Source organism: Podarcis raffonei, chromosome 6 (assembly GCF_027172205.1).
Source record: "Podarcis raffonei isolate rPodRaf1 chromosome 6, rPodRaf1.pri, whole genome shotgun sequence".
Lineage (NCBI taxonomy): Eukaryota > Metazoa > Chordata > Lepidosauria > Squamata > Lacertidae > Podarcis > Podarcis raffonei.
Window position 1 is genome coordinate 70442257 of NC_070607.1, and position 27082 is coordinate 70469338.

Below are 27082 nucleotides of genomic sequence, written 5' to 3' on the forward strand. Positions count from 1 at the left end.
ATTGCTGGATCATGCTAGTGGCCCTTTGAATCCAGCATCTTGTTCTCACAGTGGCCAACCAGACACCAATGGGAAGCCCACAAGCAGGACCTGGGTAAAACACTGCTCTTCCCTCCTGTGGCTTCCAGCAACTGGTATTCAGAAGCATACGGCCTCTCAGAATATTGATATATGCCGCCCTATCTCCAAGTGCTGTGAGATTCCAGGGATTGCAGGAGCTTATCCAGAGTTCATGTTTCCTTCAGAAATTAGGCACAGCAGAGACTGTGGTGTCTTTATGATCTATGGTTTTATTTGCACGTATATACAACCTGCACCTAGAAGGAGGGATTGCAGAGTATTCAGATCCTATGCAGGTCTGGCTTCCCTGTTAAGGGCAGCATTGGATTCAAAGGACAGCAAAAAACCATCTCCTGTGTGTCTTAGTTCTAGCCTGTAATCCCCAGCTCCCATGAAGTTCTGCCCCTCCTTCGATTTCTCACTGTTAACCAACTCCAAGGATGCCCTCCCAGTCTCAGTCATTCAGTGCTGAAACCCTAAACTTGGCCTTTGCCTCTGCCCACTAGCACCCAGGAAAAAAAGGGGCCCCACTCTCCCTTGATGTCACATTGCATGCGTGCCGCTGGGCACCCATGGGCTGGGACCTAATTGGTACCTTTGTCTTCAGCTATATCAGAGATCCTGTTATATCATCTCAAGACATAATTTCATGCTCCATGCTGTCTTGCCAAATGCAAGGTGGTTCTTTTAAAATGAGATTCAGAAGCAATACAAAACACAGGTGAGTGAGAAGATTAAATATTTTAATACCGTATTGGCCCAAATATGAGATGCACCTGCAAATAAGCCGCACCTTTAAAATTAAAGGCTTCTTTGCGGGTGCGGCCCAACTTCCGGGATTATGGCACTCCCGGCACTACCTCCCCAAGCTGGCTGGGCGGACTGCGTGCTGTTGCCCCACACTCCCGGGCTGCTTCGGGGGTGGGGAGCCATGCCGCTTTGCCAGTGGCCTCCCCCGGAAGCTTGCGTGCTGCTGCCCCTCGCTCCTAGGCTGCTGGGGCGGGGGAGCCGCCTTGGTTTGCCGGTGGCCTCCCCCCCTTCCCCCTACCTTAGGCAGCTGGGGGAGGCTTGGGAGTGGCGAGTGGGCGGGGCGCCACTGCCCCACACTCCTGCTTCCTGGGGGGGGGGGAGTCACGCAGTAAGGTCACGAATATAAGCTATACTCTAACTTTTCACGGCCCGGATTTAGAAAAAAAAGTGTGGCTTATATTCGGGCCAATACGGTACATACCAAGCAAGCACTTCAATCTGCCACCTGGAAGCCCTCAAGAAGTGGCGAGGCAACTCCCCCAGGTAGCCTCAGTTTGCAAGGCCCTGGGGCCAATCAGTCCGTGCACGAGCTTCAAAGAAACTCTGCCCAAACCATCCGATTTTATATATAGCCTATGTGGCTTACCAGGCTGGCTACGTGCAGATCATCCATTAGCCACCCCCTCCCAATGCCTCACTTTCTCAAAGCAATGTCCAACATCAAAGAAGGTAGCCGGCACTATCCACAACTGATTAAGGCAGCTGTGTGTGGGGCTTCACCTTCTCCCAATGTTCTCAGGACATTAAAGACTGTTCTCACACCATCAAAGAACTTAACAAGAGTGAGGGAGGGGGAAGGAGCAGAGGCAGGAAGGGTAACTGTGTCCGATCACTAACTCTGCAATACATTTTTGTCTTCCGGGTGCATTTCCCATACACAAGCTAATCACAGATATGGGTTTCTTCTGTTTAGCTAGTCTCTTGGAAGCCACCTTCATCCTCCTTGAATTGAGGAGGAATTCTAATCTCACTCAGATCATCAACTGAAGCCTTCTTATAAGTGCTCCTTTGGCAGAAATAAATCAAGCAAATCAAGATATTGTGCATAAGTAACATTTCGTAGTCATGCTTTATGTTGGCTGAGTGACATTTGTGCAGAACCTGGAACATTTAGAGAGCGCAGCGCAGCTTGAGGGAGAAGCATCTCCGTGGGTTATTCAGAAGGTGGGTCAGACAGGAAAACACATGAATAGAGATCATGTATAGGATCTAGAATCTAGACTGCATATTTCCTCTGTAAGAAAATGACTCAGAAAGAGACACATATTTAGGTTGCTTAGAATCAATTGTCAAAAATGCTTCCATTCAACCATGAGAGCAAGAAAGTTACAATAATATACCACATCACCATGAAAATACTGGAGTCTACTCTACAGTGACTGTTCTCTTTGCTTCACATTGTTATTTTGATTATGTAGATTATTGACCAACTGAATATGGGTAAGATGCATCCAACCAAGCTGTGAAAAAGCTGAATGTTATATTCTGGCTGCAGTCAGTGTTAAAAAAAAGTTAATAATATAGAGCACATGTGAGAGGGTTTTTTTGGGCTTTTTTGGTTTGTTCTTTAAAGAGAGAGTTGGAAATGTTTCTATTCAGTTTTATTTTTATCCTCAATCTACCTTCCCTCCTCCTGGGTAATTCTGAACAGATGCACGCTTACAGAAATAAAAGAAGCCCCAGTGTGGGTCTCCCACTCTCGGCAGGAACCCTCAGAACCTTTTCACCCCTATACTTAAGGGACATTAGTCTCAACTGAGATCGGCTCCTCCTCTTTGGTCGCTTGGCCTCATTTCGCTCCCTGGAGACCAATCTTTGCCAAGATTAGCCTACTTACCTTCCCTGTTAAGATTATGAGTTATGAATTTTCACAAGCCCTATAATGAACCAGGTGTGCAGTTTCCAGAGCCAAGGCTGTAGTTGTGAAGTACTGCGGCTTGTGGATGTGCCATTACTGTTTTAGCAAACAGCAGTCACCCAAACTATTACTGATATTTTGGTAGTGGTGGTGGGTTTTTTTAAAGTACCCTCATCCTATAGCTAGCACGATTGCTCGCGAGCCAGAGAGAGAGCATCAAGTCAGGGGTCAGCAACCTTTCTCAGCCGTGGGCCGGTCCACCATCCCTCAGACCACGTGGTGGGCCGGACTATACAGTGGTACCTTGGGTTACATATGCTTCAGATTACATACACTTCAGGTTACAGACTCCGCTAACCCAGAAATATTACCTCAGGTTAAGTTGCTTCAGGATGAGAACAGAAATCGTGGTCTGGCAGTGCGGTGGCAGCGGGAGGCCCCATTAGCTAAAGTGGTGCTTCAGGTTAAGAACAGTTTCAGGTTAAGAATGGACCTCTGTAACGAATTAAGTACTTAACCCAAGGTACCACTGTATTTTGAAAAAAAATAATGAACGAATTCCTATGCCCCACAAATAACCCAGAGATGCATTTTAAATAAAAGGACACATTCTACTCATGTAAAAACACACTGATTCCCGGACTGGATTGAGAAGGCGATTGGGGCGCATCCGGCCCCCGGGCCTTAGGTTGCCTACCCCTCATTCAAGTGGATGTCCTCAGACACGCTCTGCTCTCAATTTGCCTATGAAAGTCAAATACGGCATTGAAATGAGACACGCAACAAAAAAGTTGCAGCGTTGAGTGGTTCTGTTCATGGAACTCTCTTGCAGGATACACAATCAGCAAGATTCAGCATTTCATGCTCACCGCAGAGGCGGATTTAGGGGAGCACAATCGATTTGGTTACACTGAGCACTAAGCCTTTGGGGTGCTGCAGGGGATGTTGCAACTATGATTTAGAATGGAGCATGAGAAGCGGAGAGGGCATTCAATTTTGGTGTCTTACAAGGCGCTGCTGAAATTTGGGACTCCAGGGTCTGTCACCACTCACTGAGCATGGGATCTGTCTGTCCCCTCTCCCGCCAATGGTTCCACCTTGAAGATTTGTCATAATTCTGCAAAATGTAGTTTGCCCTGAAGCCTGCTGATGTCTGGGTGGTGCTTTTTTTAACTAGTGGAATTGAGATTTTCAGAAGCCTTTCACACAGATTATCTCAGTAATCTTTAGGACAACAATCTCGAGAGATAGCTAAGTATTATTAGCTCTATACTCCAGATAGGAGAGGACAGCTGAGAGATAAAGACTTGCCCAAGGCCATCCTATAAGTTCGTCATGTGATTGAAGCAGGTATTTCCTGGTTCACAGCTCTTAGACACGACAGTGCCCAACTCTTTAACCAAGCCTAATGAAAACTGTTTTACTCACTGCACTTCAGTCTCTGCCTCTACCTGAAACATGCAACTGCCATGACAAATGATTTGCTTTAATATATTATTGGATTTCATCCCCAGCGGAGACCATTACTTTCTGTCCAGTTTAATGCAGAGTTACAGTCTCTGAAATAAATGGTTTTAGCAGCTGCAGGTACAAACAGGCTTATGACTCTTTTAAAGAAAATGAGGCTGCAATCCTATACCCACTTACCCGGGTGTAATGCCAGGACTTAATTTCGAGTAGACACATACAGGAATTGCACTGTAAAACAGCCCAGTATTTACTGCTGATTGGTTACTGTGTTATGATTATTTCAAACAAACTTTGAGTGAAGGGAGATATCTCAGCTGGTTAGAACGTGGTGCCAATAGTGCCAAGGTTGCAGGTTTGATTTCCGTATGGGACAGCTGCATATTCCTGCATTGAAGTGGGTTGGACTAAGTGATCCTCAGGGTCCCTTCCAATTCTCTGATTCTAAACCCCAATCAGAGACTATGCTTGAATAGCTGGCCAGAACTAAATATAATTATGGATCGGGCTAAATAAAAAGGTCAGTGCTTCTAGATGGAAGTTTGTTTTGGGATTGGTACTCCACTCCTCATGCAAGGGGTTTTGGGGGGAATATTTTGCAGCAAATTAAGTCCCATTTAGAAGCCACCCCCTGCATTAATATTACATCTGTGTTTCTAATGCTATCAATAGTGTCCAGAAGAAGTATGCAAATTACAGGCTGGTCTTCACTGACCCTAATTCAATTCATCGACGCTATCCCTTTATGTGTTTATTTTAAAAACATCCCTCAAGCTCACCTTTCTGTGCACCAGCATCTACTTGTTTAAACAGGCAAACTTGGTTTCATTATCAAGCAAAGCAGAACAATTTAATGCGGTTGTTTCAATACAGCAAAATATCAGTTTAATAGCCAGCAGAAAATGTTTAGCTGTGTCCTATTATTATTATTTGTTTAAACATGTATACCTTGCTTACAATCTCATACTGATATGACACTTTCTTTCTGCAAAATGCAATAAAACAAATGGTGACTATGTTACTTTTACTTCCAGCAATTGGCCAAATCTCTCCCCCCCCCATAGTACTCTTTTATTCCTATGAAGGACAGAGTATCCTTTTAAGTGGGTTTATTTATTTATGTTAAATTCCGTGTTTGTACTAGCAGAAAACTAGTGTTCTATTATATTTCTGAGAGCAGGGCTATCAGGTGTGGCTTGCCTGAGAGGACACTTGGCCAGTATCTGGGACTTGACAAAAGAGAGTTAACAGCACATCATATTCAACTGATATGTCTCTACAGGAGCTAAGACAGTTGAAAGAGAGGAGGCCGACACCTTGACCCCATTCACCTGGTTAGAAGGGAAAGGGGAAAAGGTGTGGCCAAGCTTTCTGATAGTGAAAAAAAATAGGGATTGTTAAAGGTCACAGCCACACCACCTGTTTAAAGCACTATTTACTCCTTTAATGTTCATGGAGAATCTGGGGAATATAGCTTGTTGTTGTTGTTACTAATAATTATTAATTACCCTCCCTGCGCTCTAAGATCCCAGGGCAGGTTACAACAATTTAAACTCAATGTTAAAAACAATTTAAAACAACCTACAATCAAAAATAGGGTGCATCATTATATGTGTGTGTGTGTGTGTGTGTGTGTGTGTCAAAAGCCAGGGTAAAGAGGTGACTTCAGCATTCTTAGAAAGCTGTATAAGGCCAGACACAACTCTCTGGTGAGGGCAACTTAGAGGTTGCCACAGAGGATGCCCTCTCCTGGGTCAGGCCCCACCCCAAAGCTTCTGCGGGCAGTGGAACAAGTCCAAAACCTACTGCACATTGGGTAGACATCTTCACTGAGCTAGCCACTACAATGCTGTGACATTGTTCCTGGTCAGTCACTGCTGGTTCAGATCCCACAAGTATATACGTGAAATTCCCCCCCCCCAACATTCATCACTTTACATTTGTTTACATGGAATTGCATTTGCCATTTTACCACCCATTCACTCAGTTTTGGGGAGCTCCTTTCGGAACAAACATTTCTGAGCAAACAGGCAAACAATTGTGCTATAAGACTGTAATCCTATGCGCAATCGCTTCCAGGTAAGCAAGATAAGGTTGGACTGCAAGGATGCCAGCTGTTTGCCTTAAGGAGTTACGCTAAATGTTACTAGCACATCAAACCTGGTGACCATAACAGCGACTTCTCCAGAACACACTTTTTATAAAGAAAATGACCTGTGTGGCAGGCTTGGAGGGGGAAAGAGACAGGAATAACAAAAAAAAAAAAGGAGTTAATGGTTATGACCAGTGCTGGATTTACATATAAGCTAAACAAGCTATAGCTTAGGGCCCCACTCTCTTGGCCTTTCCCCAAATATACTTCTTCTTAATTGTTATTTCATTATTAATATACTTCTTAATTGTATTTCAGTTCAACAATTACTTTGATAAAATGCATATTTTGTTATGTGCAAATGGCTTTAGATACCTATTAGGTCCATAAATTACCATATAGCATATATTCAACACAAAAAATAGCAACAATTGTTGTTGACAAAGGACAACTTGACATATAAAGGGCTCCATTACCTTCAGTAGCTTAGGGCCTCATCAAACCTAAATCTGCCCCCGGTTAGAACAGCACATTTAAATAGAGTAAATCACATTGAATCTAAGAAGTGTTCTGCTGGAACAGACCATATACCCATGTAAACCACCATTCTGTCCTCGGCTTCACTACAGTGGCCAATGGGCTGCTTAGGGGAAGCCCCAAGCAGGACGTGAGTGAATTAGCCCTCTCCTGCCGTTTACCCTCTGCCCCAGCAGCTGGTGTTCAGCAGCATATGGCCTCTGATACTGGCGACAATATATATTCATTATGACTAGTAGGTGTGGATAACCTTATCTTTCTAATTCCCCTTTCAAAGTTGTCAAAGCTGGTGGCTATCACTACATATTGTGGTAGGAAGTTCCATAGTTTAACAAAGCACCACGTAACTAAGAAATAGTGCTCGAGTTTCACTTCCTCCTCCTTCCCAATCATTTTTCCTTTTGTGTCATGTAACTCTTTGTATAAAGATATAGCGGTCTGAACAGACAAATGGTTTCCTTCCCCTGTAACCGGAATGGGTTACTTCCAGGTTTCGGCGGTCGCGCAAAGCACTAAATTGTGCTTTGCGAATGCGCAGAAGTGCCGAATCGCAACCTGCGTGTGCGCAGACACACCACTGCAGGTTGCGAACGTGCATCCCACACGGATCACGTTCGCAACCTGAGTGTCCACTGTACATACCATAGGAACAAACAAAACAACATTCTCCCTATAGTTTAATAGGCCATGGATTGTTTAATTAGCCAAAGGCCTGGGGGAAGAGGAATGCTTTTGCCTAGCGCCTAAATATATGCAACTAAGAGGCTAGTAGAGATAAAAAGTAGAGACATCACCTTGCCAACAAAGGACCGTATAGTAAAAGCTATGGTTTTCCCAGTAGTGATGTATGGAAGTGAAAGCTGGACCATAAAGAAGGCTGATCGCTGAAGAACTGATGCTTTTGAATTATGGTGCTGGAGGAGACTCTTGAGAGTCCCATGGACTGCAAGAAGATCAAACCTATCCATTCTTAAGGAAATCAGCCCTGAGTGCTCACTGGAAGGACAGATCATGAAGCTGAGGCTCCAATACTTTGGCCACCTCATGAGAAGAGAAGACTCCCTGGAAAAGACCCTGATGTTGGGAAAGATTGAGGGCACAAGGAGAAGGGGACGACAGAGGACGAGATGGTTGGGCAGTGTTCTCGAAGCTACCAGCATGAGTTTGACCAAACTGCGGGAGGCAGTGGAAGACAGGAGTGCCTGGCGTGCTCTGGTCCATGGGGTCACAAAGAGTCAGACACGACTAAAGGACTAAACAACAACAAGGGGCTAGGTGAGCCTTTCTGGGGAGAGCCTTCCACAAGTGGTGAGCCACCGCATAAAAGACCCCGTTTTCATGTTGCCACCCTCTGCACCTCTCATGGAGCGGGCACAAGAAGAAGGGCCTCAGAGGATGAAATGGTCGGTTTTATTTGGGATGCTTTTTCTTAGCGTCTGCCAACAGCAGTAGCAAAAGTCGATTTCGTCTACCCAGCGGTGCAACAAGTGGGGCTTACTTCCGAGTAAGCATGCCTCGGATCGCGCTGTAAAACTCCGGCTGTTACTTGAGGGTAAACCCCAGTGAAAACTCCCCTAAAGAAGGGAAGGGAGGTGCCGAAACGGCGTCTGGAGCGCACATGGCCCGCCGACTCAGGCCGGCTCCCCCTCCCCGCTCCTCCCTCCTCCAAGGCAGCCCTCCTCCCCTTCGGTTCCTACGGAGGGAGGGGCCGCGTGACGTCACGGCAGGGGCGGGGCCGAAGCGGAAGGGCCTAGCGCGGCGCTGGCCGCCCTCGCCGCCTCCCCGGCTGCGCTCCCGTCGTGGCCGCGCCGCCTTCGTCGCCCCGAGCAGCACGGAACAAAGGGAAGGAGCCGCTCCGGCTGCGCGATGGTGGGCATCCCGGGAACCTCCCAGTGTAAGGCGCGCCTCTTCTTCCCCATTCCGGGGGTTGGCGGGTCCCTCCGGCTCGGGCGAGCGAGCGCCGTCCCGCCCGGGAGAGCTGCCCCCGGGGCCCCGGGCGGGAGGGAAGGAAGACTTCGAGGGATGGGGCGCTTTCCTTTTACAGTTCCGTTATGTCTTTCCCCTTTCTGATTCTCCCAGACTCCCTTCTTGCAAGCGCTTCTTCTGCCTTCTCCCGTTCCCAAGTCAGATCCTCCTCGCCTTCCCCTTCTTTATCACGCTTTTCCAGGAGGCTTCTTGGCTTTCCATCTGTGGTTCTTCCTCCTCCCCATTTCTTACTCCGTGGGCTTCTTATCTTCTGCAAGGTCTCGGGATGCATTTTTCTCCACCACTCCCGTTGTATTTAACCTGGGGCCTCTTATGCTTCTCTTATTCGCATTTCGCTTATTCTTCTTAATTTTATGTACGGTACTGATCGTTTCATTGGGATTTAGAAGTGGCGCCTTCCGGAGGAGACCTTTAATTTCTTTCCATCTCCCTCTCTCTCTCTCTGTGTGCAGCTTTGTGTGTGTGTGTGTGTGTGGTGTCCGTTCGTTCCATAATAGGGGTGGTGGTAAGGTTTGTCTTAAAATAAGTTATGTTTTTGAGAAATCTTAACCATTCCCCACGCCCCTGACTCTTAAAGACTAGTAAAGCTGCCCCTTAGTACTTTGTCTGCAGTTTAAAGGATTGTTGCTTTGTTGTGATAAATAGCATATATAATAAAAGATGAATTTCTGTTTTTTACTATGAGTGCATCCCAGAATTAGAAAACTGGCTTGTAGTGGTATTCTATATAACTCTGTATTCAGTGGAAAGATGTGTGCAGACCCAACCGATGCAAAGTAGTTAACTAAAGTTATCATGGTAGCATAATTGGGTAGAATCTGCATGTTTTTGCAAATGTATCCTTAGTATACAGAAATTGCATATGTGCTTTGGGGAAAGAAAAAGTATATTCATCACTGTACTGCCTGTCTTAATATAGGCTGTAGAATGGCTTTGCAATAGAAGTCATTAGAAAAAAGTAAAGTGTTAGATGTTGGATGTGGGACCCACGCAAGAAATGTGTTCTGCTTACAGTGCAATTTACACTGTAAACTTCACTATCTCATGTTATGGGTTAGGCCAAGGCTCTGATTTTTAAAGTTTGAATGTCAGGGACATTCCTCCAGCAGTTGATGGACTCCCAGTCCCATCAGCCCTAGCCAGCTTGACCAATGGTCAGGGATGATGGGAGTTGTGTCTATGGGATGTCAGGGGTGCAGCTGACCCCCTAGATAAAGTAAAACAGTAGAAATACTTAACTGACCAATTCACATCTGTTTTGCCCCCTCCAGCAAAAATCCTGGCTACGCCCATGGTTGTGTCCCTTCAGGTGATGTTGAGCTACAGCTTCCCCATTGCTGATGTATATGGTTACATTAAATAGTTTTTAGTGGCTCTCTGTGTATATTGAGTGTGTATGTGTGAGTTTGCACTACTGAGGAACTGAAGAAGGTCAGTGAATGAGCAGTTGTGAAGAACAGGCAGGTAGGAAGAATACTCCTTGGTTTGGAAGGAACATGCATGTTGTTCAATGTTTTAAGGTCCATGTGTAGAATTGGGGGATATACATCAATATGCTTTGGGCCTTCCTCTTGATCCTTTATCTTTGTCCCTTGCAGGAAATTGCTGAACTAGAATTTATCAGTAAACATGAAGCTATTTGCTTAGGTCTCAAGTCAAATGAGTGCTTTTATTTCTCCCACTACAGGTGCTAATAAGCATAACAAATCTAGGAAGATCACCTGTTATGACTTTGAAATAGTACCTGTGCATATCTTGTATGCCAGGGTTAGAGTCCATGCCAGACTTTCAGGATCTACTTTGGCTTTTTTTTTTTAACCAGAACTGTAAGATCCACCAGGTAGACCAGCTGCAAAATAGTGGTTTGGGCAGGCAAACATGCTCATAGGAATGAAGGAATAGGGCAACTCTGAACACAAGCTCAGCCTGTGAATCCCCAAGTGTTATCTCTTTCCGCAATTTTTTTAATAGTTTTTTTTAAAGTTTTAGTTTGTTAGTTTTTGTTAGACCATTGGAGTCAGAAATCCTTGCCTGTCTACTGTAAATTTTTAAAGTTTTAGTTTGTTAGTTTTTGTTAGACCATTGGAGTCAGAAATCCTTGCCTGTCTACTGTAAATTGCCCAGAGATTTGCCAGTACATCGACCCCAGTTCTCCACGCACTCCTCTTGTATACATTTAAAGTTGCATAAAATTGTCATAAACCCTCATGCACACACAGTATCTGACAGTTGATGGTAACACTTCACACATCTGAGGAATGAGCTCTAGTCCATGCAAGTTTATGCCACAGTAAATCTGTTTGCCTTTAAGGGTACTGCTATACTCTTTTGTTTTTGCTACAGTAGACTTAACACAGCTACCCCTCTGGAAGTTCTTAGACACATTCCTAAGCACTGCTTTCTGCAATGCATTTTCAGTTCAGTCAAGTCACATCTGTTTCTCACTACCTTGCCTGTTCTGTCCCAACATCCACAAAAACATTCCCATTTCTGTTGTGGCTTGCTTCACCATAGTGTTTTTCTTTGTCCAGTATTCTGATCCATATGGTTTAAAATAGCCCGCCCCCGTGATATGCAGGAGAAATGTGTGCAAAGAGAATTCAGAGAATAGTAGTAAATGACGAAGTGTGAGAGATCCAATCATCTCTTTTTATCAGCAAATTTTCTTTTCAGGTTTGTGGGTGCTCTCATCATCCTAGTGAATTCATTTCACTTAAGGTGTGCACGAGTTCTTTGATGTTACTCTGTAACCCTCTTGTCACTCTTTTTGCACCACGGCTGCATTTTCTATATTTGTGTGCTTTCCATATGAATTCTAACTGTTTTATTTCTTGTTAAAAAACGGTTCTCTCCCCTTTCATGAGTGAGTGGCTTGGGGCTCTCAGAGGTCTGATTATGCGCCAGTTTCTCTGTGGTGTAGAGGTCTGGCTATTCTCTGGTGTTTTGTTTCTGTTGGAAACAAGATAGTGAACTTAAACTGTGGGTTTGATCCAGCCCTTCCTGTTGACTAGCAGATGGCTCCAAGTCTTCTTCGATAACCCCAGAAATATCTTCTGCAAGGACCATAGCCTAGTTTACTTTCTTAACCAACATATTAAAAAGTATATCTGCAAATGGTTCTAAGATGTTGGTGGTGGTGGTGATTATAATAATGTTTAAAAATGCCGCAACCCCCTGAGTTGTTGCCAGTGTAGAGCTCTATTTCTCTGTGTCATCTGTGTTGGGTGTTGTGCACATCTGGGATTAGTGCTTGGAAACATTGGTAGGCTGGATGAGGGCCAATAAACCAATTCTGACAAGTCAGTGGTCCTGTGGTCGAGGGCTTCTTAAACCTGGCCAGAGGTTTTCAACCTTTTTGGGTCCACGGCTCCCTTGACCCAACTACATTCTTTCTGCTACACCCCGTGGGGCTCAGAGGCCCAGTTATGTCACCCCTTGCCTGAAGAGCTGGCAACCTCTCACCCTTTTTCGAACACCCTCCCTTCCCTCAGCCTCCCCTCTTCTTGGGAGTCCTCTGGGCAGCCGCAGCTGTCGCCCCGGTCTCTGAGCTGCCTCCCCTGCCCCAAAGAGAGGGAGTCCTCTGGGCAGGTGCCTACTGACACTGCCCCACAGGGGCCTGGGAAGCACCCCTGGCCAGCCCATGAGGCACCATTCGCCTGGGGTGCAACAAGCAGGTATGCAAGCCTTTGGGAGGCAGAGATGTGAGAGGGTATCAGAGGAGGGAGGGAAGGAAAGAGGGGCAGAGGCACACTGGTTGAAAACCACTGACATAGGCTGTTCTACATGAGGTTGCACTTCCTCTGAAGTGGCAGGTGCATAGTTTGGGAGTGTTCCTAGATCGAGCAGTATTACTGGTTGAAGTGGCCTCTGTGGCTAGAAGCATCTTTTGGGATAACAGTTTTGCTAACCATGATCAGTAAGGTAAAGGTACCCCTGACTGTTAGGTCCAGTTGCACCCCAGACAACTCTGGGGTTGCGACGCTCATCTCGTTCTGTAGGCCGAGGGAGCCGGTGTTTGTCCGCAGACAGCTTCCAGGTCATGTGGCCAGCATGACTGAGCCGCTTCTGGCAAACCAGAGCAGCGCACAGAAACGGAGCGGTACCTATTTATCTACTTGCACTTTGACGTGCTTTCGAACTGCTAGGTGGGCAGAAGCTGGGACTGAACAGCAGGAGCTCACCCCGTCGCGGGGATTTGAACCACCGACCTTCCGATCGGCAAGCCTTAGGCTCTGGTTTAGACCACAGCTCCACCCGCGTCCCTTGATCAGTAAGGTAACATTGATCAGTAACATTGTATCTGTGCAATGTCTTTCTTCCTGCCCCTTCCTCCTCCTCTTCAAATGGGCTGTGCTGCTTTGAGGAACGGGGAATAGAAAAACCAGTGAATCTTACTGGACTGTAATGCAGCAAAGGACATCTTTTTTGTATTGTGTTTTCCTACTGAGGAAAAGGAAGCAATGTGTTATTTATTTATTTACATTTATATACCACCTTTATCTTCCAAGGATCTCAAGGTGCTATACATGATTCTTCTCCCCATTTCATCTTCACAACAACCCTGTGAGGTAGGTAGGTTAGGCTAAGAGACTGTGACTGGCCCAAGGTCTGCCAGGTCAAAGTCCAGGACTCTAACCATTATGCCACACTGAACCCTGAACTGAACAGAAGTTGGGAGGTAGGTTAAGCTGAGAGACAGTAAACTTACCCAAAGCTATCTAATGGGCTTCAAAGCAGTGTGGGAATTGGAAATTTAGTTTCCTATATCGAAACTCAACATTCTGTCCTCTTCATCAGACTGGGTTATTTATGAGCCTTTTTCTGATGACTTATTACATTGCATTTTGGAAGAGATATGGAAAAGTATTGTCCTCCCTTAAGAATGTGGGAGTAAGTTTGGAAGAACAAAGTAAATGACATTCTCTTAGGAGATCTACTTCTTGATTACAATGAATACTTATGCACTTGAAAAGATAATGCCTCTGGGCTCAGAATACTGTCCTTTGTAAAATATTCAGAGGAATATAGAGGAAGTTTAAATCTGTCTCACTTTGTGATGGTTGTGCTGATTGTAGAAACAGAATCATAGACTTAAAGAGTTGGAAGGGACTCTGAGGGTCATCTAGGTCAGACTCAACCCCCTACAATGCAGGAATCTCAAGGAACTGTCTATCCCTTGAATAACAATTTGTGGTTTAGATGCAGGACCATCATTAGGCTCTAAGTGTGTTCTTTATTGAAGGAGATTGGCTACTTAAGCACAATAACTTTTTAAAAAGGTGTTGCAAGTTCCTTAAGTGGCATGCAGAGTTCAGGATTATACCTTTCTTGGGCGGGATGGAGTGGGGAGGGGGGTGATGACCATTTCCAGGGTTGAGAAACTGTGATGCTAATTGCGAAAAGCCCCTGAATTTCAGTGGGTCTACTCTGAGTAAACCTTAGTTGGATAGAACCCATATTGTTGAATTATTTATAAGAAAAGTCATTTGATTTCTTCTGCTTTTTGGCTGTCTTGTTCTTTCACTCCGCACTCCAAAAACTGTGAAGGCTGTCAGCTCTTTATAACAGAAGGTTTAGGTCCTATGAGTAACAAAGAGCTTTCCATTTAGCACTTAGGCTAAATGTTGCTTACCTCTTGGTAGCCATTTTTCTAAACCAAAAAATGTAACTTTTTCTGGAAGGAACTTTATTCCAAACTGTGATCATTTTGGTCAGTGCAATCTCCTTTTACGTATATATAAGGTTTAGCCGAAGTTATAATTCTAACTCCAGAAATGCAGTGAGTGTACATTATAAGTAGGGATGTTACTTCAACTTTTAAGATCTAATAGAGTCAATACATTGAGTTCATGCAGTTCAGCTGCTTGACCTGCTGATATTGGTTCTGCGCTAAGATAAACCTATTGACTTTAATGTTTTGTTGGTATTGATAAGGGGGGGGGAGAAGACTATTAAACCTGGCTTACAGGTTCAAAGAGCCAAAATATCAATTTTGTACAAAGGTCTTGTCTTCTGTAGAAAGGAGCAGCAATCTGTACTAGATTAATATTCTTCAGATCCAGGAATATTCTTCTTCTTGAAGGAACAGGACTCCCTGATCTAGCTATGGTTCCCCAGCTATGACCACTCCTGGACACAGAAGATCTGGCCACAAGTTAGTCATCCTCTTGTAACATCCCATCTGCATAGCTGGCAATGTTTCCCTTTTTTTAAAGGGAAATTCCCTTATTCCGAATAGGATTCCTCACAAGAAAAGGGAAAAGTTGACAGCTATGCCCATCTGGGTTATTGCAATGTGTTATATATAAGGCTGCCTCTCAAAATGGTTTGGAAGTTTCAATTAGTGCAGAATGCAGCCACCCAAGTTTTGACTGGCACGACATGCTTGGCTCACATCTTGCCTGTTTTCAAAGAATTTCACTGACTACCCATTTGTTCCTGGTCCCAGTTCAAAGCCTGGTGCTTAACTATAGAGGCCTAAATGGCTTGGGACCGTAGTACAGTGGTACCTCAGGGAACATACGCCTCAGGTTACAGACTCCGCTAACCCAGTTAAGAACTTTGCTTCAGGATGAGAACAGAAATCATGCTCTGGCGGTGCAGCAGCAGTGGGAGGCCCCATTAGCTAAAGTGGTGTCTCAGGTTAAGAACAGTTTCAGGTTAAGAATGGACCTCTGGAATGAATTAAGTTCTTAACCTGAGGTAATATTTCTGGGTTAGCGGAGTCTGTAACCTGAAGCGTCTGTAGCCTGAAGCGTATGTAACCCGAGGTACCACTGTACTTGAAGGAGCAATTCCTTCCATACCAACCTGCCTGCATACTAAGGTCTTTGACAAGTAACTTTGGCCCCATCTGTACTATACATTTAAAGCAGGATCATACTAATTTCAACAGTTCTGGCTTCCCCGAAAGTATCATGGGAACTGTGCAGTTTGTTAAGTGTGCTGAGAGTTGTTAAGAGATCCCTCTTCCCCTCGCAGAACTGAAGTTTCCAGAGTTTCCTGAGAAGAGGGGTTGATTTCCCAGGATTCTTGGGGGGAGGGGTGATATGAATACTGCTTTAAATGTATAGTGCAGATGGGGTCTTTCTCTAAATAACCATCTCTGCTGGAGATGAGGCTTGCATAAAAGGGGCTGTTTCGGTAGCGGTGTGTCCACCATGGAATTAAGTATGTGCAGAACCAACTTTGCTATCTTTAAGGTGTTGGGTACCCACTTTTTATTATTCATGCAAGCATTTTAAAACATTTCCACTATTTTATTTAATACTTTTGTAATAACCTCCCCCCTGCTACTTCTGGCAAACTGTCTTGAAATATGTAGCATTTCTTTTTATTTAGATTTATACTGCCCTTTCTCTGGTAACAATTTCTTGTTCATTGCAATAACCCTGGTCAGTTGCCAGTATTCTCCTTGGAAATTGCAAACTGCATTGGGCAGGTTTGGGTTTTACAGTACTTCTAAAATACTTAATTGATTTCAAGCAGTATGAAATCATAGCAGATGCGAGGTGGTGGTGGTGGGAGATTATTTGCTTAGGCTTCCTACTAAAAGTTGATTCAGGGAGGTACAGAAAGGAGCAAGTGAATCATCTAGTCCAACCCCCTGCATTGCAGGAATCTCAACTAAGGCATCCATGATGATGAACAGTTGCTCTGACTTTGGATCTTGGCACTCCACCTACTGCCATCATAATATTATCTTACTGGGTGTTGGATCTGAAATCTAACTGGCAGATTAAAATGTTAGTATTTTCCATTTCTCCGCTGATCCTTTAAGAAGTAGCTAGCTTGAGTAAATGTTTAGCATGCTTTACTGAGCCTAAATGTTTCATCTGAAATACAGTGGAGAAATCCTCCTGGCACTCTAAATGCCAAGATACAATCTCAGCAGAGCCATCCTAATGTTGGGCTTTATTGGATAATATATGTTACTCAAACTCATCTGTGTGTTCTTCTGCTCCTTGCTTACTTCGTTTCTCTTTATGGTCTCTTAGGAGGAGGGATCACAGGAGCTCGATACACTTCACAGGAAACACTGACTTGGTTCACATGCCGTGCTAAGCTAAACTGTGGCTTACTGCAAACCTGAATGAATAGGCTCCCAGAGAGGAGGTGATGGGCACTTTGCTCCTCCCTGGTGATCCTGCTACCCTGGACTAAGCATTTTGGAACAAGCAGAGCACGAGCTTAATCATCTTCTCCCAGTTTCATCCCCCAGCAACTGGTATGCTGAGATGTAATGCCTCACACCCCTGATACTGGAGGTAATATATAGCCACAAATGACAAGTGGCTATTGATAGACAAATTCATGGAGGATAAAGCTAATTCCTTTTGAAAACTGTCCAAGTTGGCAGCTATCACTGTATCTTGTGGTAGCAAATTCCACACTTTATTGAACCTCATCAAGGCTGTGCACTAGCTCCTGGCTGGCAGACTTTTCACAAACCCAATGGAAGCTGCATTAGGTTTGCCAAAGGAAGCGTGAGAGATAATTATTCTCCCCTTTCTTCCTTCCTATTCTGTCACACTTGGAAAGGTAACGGTACCCATTTCATCCCCCCTCTTGTCTCTTAAGCCATTTCCATGTGTGTCTCTGGGCTTTGGGGCCTAAAGGGTCTTGCCTCACCTCTTTTAATCCTAGAGCAGACCATAATACTCTCCAGGGTGCAGAACGGAGCTTTATCTGGTGACATCACTGGCTTTTCTGGCATTCCAAAAACCGAAACAGTAACTTGTGCTAAGCTTGTTTTATCTCTGGCCATGTTTTTTTGATTAAAGACAAAGCTCAGTAAATATTTTTTAAATGATTGAATTTTAAAACTATGGAAAACACATGTTGGTAGTCGGACATGCTGAACGCCATGTGTGATCAGCCCCATGCCCTCTTTGTGAGCTTAGGAGTGTGAATGTAGATCTGAGAGCTGTGGGTGACAGGTTTATCTGGAATGATTGGCAAGGATTTATAAAGCAAGAGGGGATTTACTTACTTATGCACCCTCCCCTCCTTTCCTCTTCCCCTCCTTTCCTCTTCTTCTCAGAAAAAGGAAATTGGGATCACATTAAAGGCCTAATTGGTTTGGCTCCAGCAAATAGCTCAGCGGCTGCCAAACAGTTAATTTATTGTGTGAGAGTTTGGCCATGTGTTGAACAGCAAATTTGTCCTGAGCAAAAAAGATCTTTGTACACTGTACATGTATTCATTCAACAGACCCCCTTTTTACAAGTGGACTGTTGCACAGGCCACAAGGGAAATGTAAAAGACAATACCTGGGCCTGTTTTACATAACACTTAGAATCTGACAAAACCCAGTCTTTCAATCTTCAGCAAGGCTTGTCTGAGACAGCGGGCAAGTAGTCACGGTCTTCTTGAGCCCTGGGCTCCTTGGAAATATACCCTTTTCAAACAGGTCAAAGAGAGGGTGATTCCATCCAACTAGCTTAGAGAGAAGATTTATGCTGCTGAACCATTTATAGGTTGCTTGTTCCTTGGAGCAAATTCTGATTCTGACATGGATTTTGACTGAACAGTTGCTAGAAATTCATTGGGGGAAATAATATATCTATGCTGAAAACAACAGGATTCTCCAGGCTCATGGCAGAGCCAGGTGGAGAGATCCCCCACTCAGCTCCTGCTGGGCATTTTCTCTCTCTCAGAGTTATGAGGAAGGGCGAATTGGAATGCACTTTTATCTGGCTGGCTTCCTGCATAACTTTGCTTTGTTCTTGCCAGCCATCCTGTACTTATGACTGGACGTGGTGTTGGTGTGTGCTAATGTTAGGTTGCAAGCATGAGTTGCGTTCTGTTGGATCTATACTCAGTGTCTGATGCCACAGAATTTTGGAAGAAAGGCTCAAAATTTCGCAATTGCTCTAATTCATGCAACCCCTATATACATAAAATGTAATTTTTTTAGCTTAGTTTTCAGCATTAAAACACAGCCACCTGAAAATATATTTATTTCTCGTTTGCCTGTGGATTGGATATTGCGTTGTGGAAATATTTCCAAAGTGCTAAATCATCTCTGAAATGTAATTTATGGTTTTTCACTGGTGAGCAGCTAACAACATTATGTTTACAAGGCTGCTTCCAGAAAAACTGAAACGGTATCTTTGCTTCTGAGCTCTATAGCATTTGTGTGTCAATGGCCATTTACCCTTAACTTGGCACAACTTTTTAAAGATCAGTGATCTGAAAGTTCTCAGGATTATATGAGTTCTTTAAAGCCCACGAAAAAGGCACTTGTGGCTGTGGCGAATAGGAACTAGGATTTGGAACTGTGTGGCAGCATATTTGACAATCTATAGTTGCATCTACATCATAGCACTGCTAGAGTGTGTCATGAATTTGTTTGATACTCAGACTCAGTGGGATTGCTTAGCAGATGCAGGTCTGCCTAATTTCAACGGAAATTGTGTACTGCCCATTGTGTGTGGTGTGGCACTTCAGATTGGTTGGAGCAGCTTCTATGCGATTCCCAGATGGTCTCTGTCTTAGCAACTCTCAGAGCCAGGCTTGTATAGCATGGGTAGGCAAACTAAGGCCCGGGGGCCGGATGCGGCCCAATCGCCTTCTAAATCCAGCCCATGGATGGTCCTGGAATCAGAGTGTTTTTACATCAGCGTGTTTGAACTCTTTTGTTGGAATTCTAGTCATCTTAAGTTGAGCCGCTGAGGCAAAATAAGCCCCTAAGACTTATATCTAATGAAGCCTTGATTATTAGTATTTTGTTCAAGTCTGCTGAATCTGGAAGTCCCAGTGTTCTTACGAAGTCATTAAAACGTTCCTCCCCTCCCCTGTTTCCTCTGGAGGTGCTGTTACATTAGCATTCATGTAGCTAAATGCTAATGTGGCTGGATGCTAACCATCTTTTGTGGGGAACTGTAGGGAGAAAGATGAGATCAAGCTGTTGAACTTCTTTGTAGGCAGGCAGATTTTGCTGAAGGCCACCTGGGGCTGCCACATGTTCTTCTGACACACTCAGCATGCACCAGTTTTTAAGTTTGCAGCAACGCCATGCAGAAGTCATTTCTTTGTCCAGAAAGGCTGAGAGTGTTTTGAGGCAAGCAAACTGATGATCAGCAGCATTCACACATAACAGTCCTCTCCAAACTTCCTCCTTTGGTTCTACTCCAGAGCTAAATGCAATTAATTTCAATTAATTAAAAGGTTTTAATGTTCATGGCTGAAGAGGGGGAAAAACAACTTGTGTGGTCAGAGCGCAACCAGGTGTAATGCTTCTATACCTGTGAATCTTTGAGAGTTGCTTCTTAACTGGAGTTTTTACTGTGACAAGTTATATTCTCGAAGTCAGGAATTTCTTCAGATTCTTTCCCCCATGCTCTTGAAAAGAAGGTGAAGTATAACCAAAAAACCCCCCAACATTGAACAGAAACAACTGCCTTGGTAAGTAATAAAATGAAATCAATAAAGTGAAAACAGGGTTTTAAAAAAGATGCTAGAAACCTGTCTCCTCTTGCCAGTTGTGTTTTCTGGCCCAGATGTTAAGCATCCCAGTTGCTTAACTTTGGAGAAAGGAAGAGACATGCATCAAGCTTGTTAATGGCAATGCCAGCAGCATTCATGCCCCTCCTTTCCTTTCTACCAGAGCACTGTTGTAGATCTGGCTCCCTTTAGGGTACAATGCTTTTTAATTAGTGCCTCTGCCGCTGTAATGCATTAATGAATCAATTGATAAGTTGTTGCAATTGATCGACTAATTCCTCCCCCCCCAGCTGTATTTAAACTGCATTTTTGACAAGAAATGGGAAAAAAAGCTTGACTAATTATTTGCAAACGCTAAATGGCTTATAGGAGATTAGGAATGGCATATGGAGCCTTTCACTTGGAGGTCACTGGATCAGCTGCAGCCCAGGTTGGCATTGATGAAGTTATTACCATCTGACAGCTGTTTACTGGCCTGTGTGAAATGAATGGCTGGTTTTAGTCTATTTCCTATCGGACAGGTGTCCCTGCCACAGTTGGTCCCCCTACTTGGCAGTCTCTGCAGTGATACCAGGGATGATTAGGCTGCTCAAGCTGGGCACTCCTTGGGCTCCTTGAGGCAGAACGCTCCAACTGTATTACTGGTGCCATCTGAGGCGTCACAGTGCTAGACTGTGCTATGCTCCGTTTTGTGCTGTCAGAGAGCAGTGTGGGCCTTGCACACTTTTGTAAAAGACTGAGGAAATGTAGAAATAGGTAGAAATAGGCAGTGAAACTGCATGCCACGAGTGCAAAATCGCTCGGAAGTCAAGTAACTTTATCCTCGAAAGTGCATAAGCTTCTTGGTCACTGTGGGTCTTCGAGTGCTCAAGAGGTTCCTTCTCCCATGCTCAGAGTCAGTAATCTCCAGACCATCAGACGGCTGGCTGGTAGAGGATGCAATGTGAGCTGCAAGACGAGTCTTTTTCACAGCCTCCACTGTCACATGGTAGGGACGATTACCGGTATATGTTCTTACCAGTGTTCAAAGCAAGACTTGTGCCTCTTGTGCTCCTGTCTTGACCCAGCCAAGGAGCTTCTCAGGCTCCAAAATGCCAGAGAGGACACTCAGGAGCTCGTGCAGAGTGCCATTGCCTGGTCGTTATCAGAGGCAGCAAGGTGGGGATCCTATTACCCTGATACTCCAATTTTTGCACTTCTTGCCTATGAGATACATGGATGGTGGCATGTGAAAGGGCATTTTTGGTACCGGCCACCAGATATGGAAGGGACGCGGGTGGCGCTGTGGGTTAAACCACAGAGCCTAGGACTTGCCGATCAGAAGGTCAGCGGTTCGAATCCCCATGACGGGGTGAGCTCCCATTGCTCGGTCCCTGCTCCTGCCAACCTAGCAGTTCGAAAGCATGTCAGAGTGCATGTAGATAAATAGGTACTGCGCTGGCGGGAAGGTAAACGGCGTTTCCGTGTGCTGCTCTGGTTCTCCAGAAGCGGCTCAGTCATGCTGGCCACATGATCCGGAAGCTGTACGCCGGCTCCCTCGGCCAATAAAGGGAGATGAGCGCCACAACCCCAGAGTCGGCCACGACTGGACCTAATGGTCAGGGGTCCCTTGACCTTTACTTTACCAGATATGGAACTCTCCCATTTTTTTCCTTCAGCTGTTTTAAAACTTACTGTAAACACTTCTTATTCTGCCATGACCTTGGGCTGCACAATTTCCCCATGCTCATTCTGTTGCTTGTTATGATTACTTTGCATATCAGTGGATTTGATTGTTTTTATAATTTGCATTGTTAGGTGGCCTGTATTCCCATTGGGAGGATAGGAAGGATATAAATTTGTGGAAATAAATAGAAATAGCATTGATTAAGTCAACCTGTCTCTTAAAAGCAGCTTACCCAATATAATTAAAAGGCTGGTATGAATGAGGAAATGCTGCTGTAAACACTGAAGGTGAGAGAAGGCGCAGGAGCACTTTTTTAAAAAAAGGCTATCTAGGAAATACTGCCACAAAGTTTCCTGGGTCACAAATGGTCTTCAAGTTGCCATGGGTCTGAGTTGTGGTTATATTGTATGGTTTTACATTCCATAGAGGCTTGTCATTTGAAAGTTGTTTTGTGCTAGAAATGCTAGTTTCTAGTTTGTTTGATATGTATTTAGACCTGCTGTTTGTTTTAAAAATATAGAAGTGCTGTAGTTTGTTTTGCAGGTATCTGCATCACTGCTGCAACAGAATTGTTGTGTTCTGTCAACAGATAACATTCATTTATATATATATTTTAAATAATATATATATATGAGAGAAATATTGAAAGAGTTATTGGAACAGGATGGTGTAAGGAAAGTCAACATGCAGTTCCTGACACCTACTTCCTATGGGGAAAGGAAAGAGAATGGCTGCAGAGGAAAAACGAGGCTGCAGACAAGAGTGGCTGATCCCCAGATCTATAAACAGAAGGGAGAGGTGGAATAAGGGCAAAGAAGGAAGGACGAAATGCACATTAGTTTACATTGAACTAAGCTAATGGATGGTGATGGTGCCAAATCCTCCCAATAAATTGCACATTAATTAATATCTCCTGTGCCAGCCACGCAGTCTGGAAGAGATCCTGTAATTCTCCTTTTGACCTCTGCTCCCTTCTCCCCTGGCCATTCTGGCTTTTGATTGGTTTCCTGTCTTAAGTGAAAACCACAACCTTTCAGGCCTCCTCTAAGGCAGAATGAAAGGCACATGGTGGTGGTGTAAGAGGAGCCCCTCGCAGTCGTCTGCGCTTGGGTGGGCGTGCTGGTCCTTCGTAAACTAATAGCTCCCAGCACTGTTGCTGAATCAGACTTCATGGAGCCACGAGTGGAGAGCTTGGAATGCCAGGCCAGGCACAAAAAGGTCTGTCTTTTTTCCTCCCCTGGCCATATTCATTCTCTCTCTATATATGCACACTTATATTTGGAGATACTGTACAAATTGGGAGGTTGGGATCAGTGAAAGGATGAGAGGGAAGCATTCCAGTATTGAACCTGCAAATTAATTTTTTTTTGTTTGAATAATACAATATTGGCTGCAAGGAAGATCACTATGTAAATTGTTGGAACAGCCCCTTAAAACCGATACTAACACACTCATAGCATAACAGTTTAATCCTGTACTTAAAGTCCTTTAAAATTCAATGGGGCTTCATCCCGGGTAAGTCAGTATAGGGTTGCATCCTAAGTTGGTTTTTGTTTAAATATAAATACAGGATCTGCTTAACAAAAGCACTGATCAAGATGTAATTCAACAGCAGTCTTCTGGCACCTTAGAAATTAGCAAATTCATTATGGTGTAGTAAGCTTTCTTGAACAGCACTGCATGCATGAGGCGTTACCCTGAATACACAATTTGGGTTGTTTTTCCTAGTGGTGGGGGGAGAAGAGAGAGCTACTTTTATCTTTACTTTCCTTATTTCATTTTCTCTGGACTTTTTCTATCTATCATTCCCACCTCCCCACAACCATGCATACGTGTGCCTGCCACCAGATAACACTTCATGCCTCCGATGAAGTTGATTAAACAGTGGTACTTCTGGTTATGAACTTAATCTGTTCCAGAGGTCCGTTCTTAACCTGAGATACCACTTTAGCTAATGGGACCTCCCGCTGCCGCCACGCCACTGCCGCACGATTTCTGTTCTCATCCTGAGGTAAAGTTCTTAACCTGAGGTACTACTTCCGGGTTAGCGGAGTCTGTAACCTGAGGTGTTTGTAACCTGAGGTACCACTGTAGTCCACAAAAGCTTATACCACAATAAATTTGTAGGTCTCCTGGAGCCAAAACAGTACAGACTAAGCACATTTACTTATTTCTACCAGTGCACATTCTGATTCTCTTCTGCATTACAGCTCACATGAAGGCACCTAAAAAATAATGTAAGGGAACCTTAGGTGTTATTTTTGACGTGTGTGAAAAATGTATTAAGGTTTAAAGCTAAAAATCTGGAGATTCGCAACAAGGTTATTGTGTCGCTAGTAGTGAAGGCAGCTTGAAACTAGAATTTTATAATTCGTGCATTCGAAACACCTACTTCAAGCCCTCCAGTTGTCATTGGACTCTAATTCTAGGAGTCCAGTGGTGAGAGTTCAGAGGGGTTGTAGTGCCACCAACATCTGATTCTTCACTCCTCTCCTATCTTGTTCAGACAGCTATTCAGCCAAAGACTTTTTGTTGCCTTGTTTTGTAGTTCCACAAAGGTATGAACTCCCTGTTGTCATGCATAACAAATTGCTGCATTGGAGTAATTAACCACAGAAGCATCTTTCTCACTACTAACATCCTCTCCCAAGTAAGGTCTTGAGTTGTTTGTCTGATCACTCCCCCCCCGCCCCCCCATTTAGGCACAGGTGGGACTGAAGTTTGGAACTTAGTTATACAAAACTCTAATATTACATTTCCCTGTTATTTTTGTTTGTTTAACAAAATTTACACACCACTTCATTGTAGCAAAACCTCTCAACAGTTTACAAGATATTTATAAATTACGATTCTATCATCGTAGTTAAAAAGATTTATAAATAATTAAAAGTAACAGCAGAAAAGGGCAAAATATGTCAATGTTTGCATGTTGTCTAAATAAAGTTAGGCGACAAAGTATAAGGTTGCCTAAATAAAGAGTGTTTTAATCTTGCACTGAAAAGGGTTGTAGAAGATAGGTTATTCATATATCTACATGAATATGCATACAGGTCTGATGAAATGAACTTTCTTGCTGTGCGCTCATCCAGAGAGGCCCTGTTTTATCTCCCTTGGATTATCTGAAATAGAGTAAATGTCCTTGGAAGTTGAGGCCTTTTTGATAGTGGCACCTAGGCTCTGCAAAGCCTCCCTTTGTGGAGCCGTTTGGTTCCCTCTGTGCTAAGTTTTAGACATTACTGCTATTTCAGAGGATGTTTAGGATCAGTGATTTATATTCAGTTTCAGCCATGTTTGGAGTAGACTTGTAATTATTGCGCATCACAAGATAGGTCCATCAATTTCAGTCGGTTTACTCTGAGTAAAACTCAGTTGGATACAACCCAATACTGTATTTATTTAATGTGTGGTTAGTTTTACAAATCATCAGTTTTTTTGTTTTTGCTTTTTCTGCTGTTGTATTGTTGGCTGGCTTATTTATTTTTTAATGAGTGACAATATTTTTTCCCTTGGGGATTCTTATTGGACAGAAGAGTAGAACATAACTATCTAATTCAGGTTGCAATTTTTAATATTTCTCCTTTTCAAGTAATAGTTCAGGAGGTGGCTGCTTTCTTTCCCCATATCCTGCAGCTGACACAATTCTCTGGCAGTATCGAGGTTTGAGAGTAATTAATTTGTTTGCTGAAACTTCAAGTGTAAACTGATCCCAGTTTAATTAATGGTATCCAATATCCTAAGCAGTATGACAGACCATTTCCAAATTAAAGGTAAAGGTACCCCTGCCCGTACGGGCCAGTCGTGTCCGACTCTAGGGTTGTGCGCCCATCTCACTTAAGAGGCCGGGGGCCAGCACTGTCCGGAGACACTTCCGGGTCACGTGGCCAGCGTGACGAAGCTGCTCTGGCGAGCCAGCACCAGCGCAGCACACAGAAACACCGTTTACCTTCCCGCTATGAAGCGGTACCTATTTACCGGTATCTACTTGCACTTAGGGGTGCTTTCGAACTGCTAGGTGGGCAGGAGCTGGGACCGAAAGATGGGAGCTCACCCTGCCACGGGGATTCGAACCGCCGACCATGCGATCGGCAAGTCCTAGGTGCTGAGGTTTTACCCACAGCGCCACCCGCGTCTCATTTCCAAATTAATTTCCAAATTAAAACTGTTCAGATGTTGAACCAATGCCTGGAGGTGTGAGACAGACATGTTGGAGGTAGTCATATTCTAGAATAGGGTTCCAAACTGCTTCTTTCAAGGGGAGCACTTTGTTCTTTTCTATTATTATTATTATTATTATTATTATTATTATTATTATTATTATTCCCATTTCACAGTTCTGATTGCAGCAACAGAGGGTCAGTTAGCATTTATTCATTAGACCTTATTTGGCCTTCGGTAGCTGATGTAAGTAAAAAAACAGCTTCTTTTCCCTTATGGGGTACCCAAGAGCCCATATCGAGTCCTTTTGTAAGTTCTCTATCGGTAGGAGAAAATAACAGAGACCAACCAGAGAATATTGAGAAGCAAAGCAGCTAGTGAGCCTGATCTTTATTAACTGTTGCAGCAGGGTGCTCCCCCACATGCAGGAGAGAGGAGGACCCAGAGCCATCCGCGCAAGCCCTTATATAGACATTTTAAATTGCCCGCCCTGGAGTCCAAGACCACCCCCAGAAACATCATACATCACAGAAGGGGTGTAGCCCAAGACCACCCCCCAGATACAGCATACCTACATCACAGAAAAGGCGGTCTACAACAGAAATCTGAGTGTGTTGTTTATCTCCTGTCTGGCAAGTTACCTGATTGCATTATCTGGGTTTTGGCCACTCTTTCGTTATTATAACTACTTAATTCCTGAATCTAGGTCACAAGCTCACACCATGTTCATATCTTGAATGTGCCGTTAAGACAGGATTTGTGAGGAAAGAGACAATGGGGAGGTTTCCCACATTGACCTTGCAGAGAAATATTTGAGGTCAATTTGTTCAGGACCTAATCTGTGGGGTTTCAGACATGTGGTTTATGAACATTTTTTTTTATATATATGACCTTAAAATTCTTATAACAGTAGCCCTACCAAATCTTAACTGAAATATAGTGTGGGGTGGCGATTCAGGAGTTTTGTTCAGAAGCAGTGAAATTGCTTTCTGAACATATGTGC

General features: G+C 44.1%; 1 protein-coding gene across 6 annotated transcripts in view; it reads left to right on the plus strand.

Moving 5' to 3' along the window:
- The first annotated feature begins 8547 nt into the window (after positions 1–8547).
- Positions 8548–27082, plus strand: part of CBFA2T2 (CBFA2/RUNX1 partner transcriptional co-repressor 2) — a 67887-nt gene continuing 49352 nt past the window's right edge. For 2 of the 6 annotated variants that reach the window (XM_053393924.1, XM_053393926.1), the window contains exon 1: positions 8549–8718. In XM_053393924.1, the coding sequence (XP_053249899.1) occupies positions 8691–8718 (28 nt within the window). In that variant the 5' untranslated portion in view covers positions 8549–8690. Of the gene's footprint in view, positions 8719–27082 lie in introns of all 6 variants that reach the window. The other 4 variants (XM_053393929.1, XM_053393930.1, XM_053393925.1 and 1 more) reach the window with 3 other exon arrangements.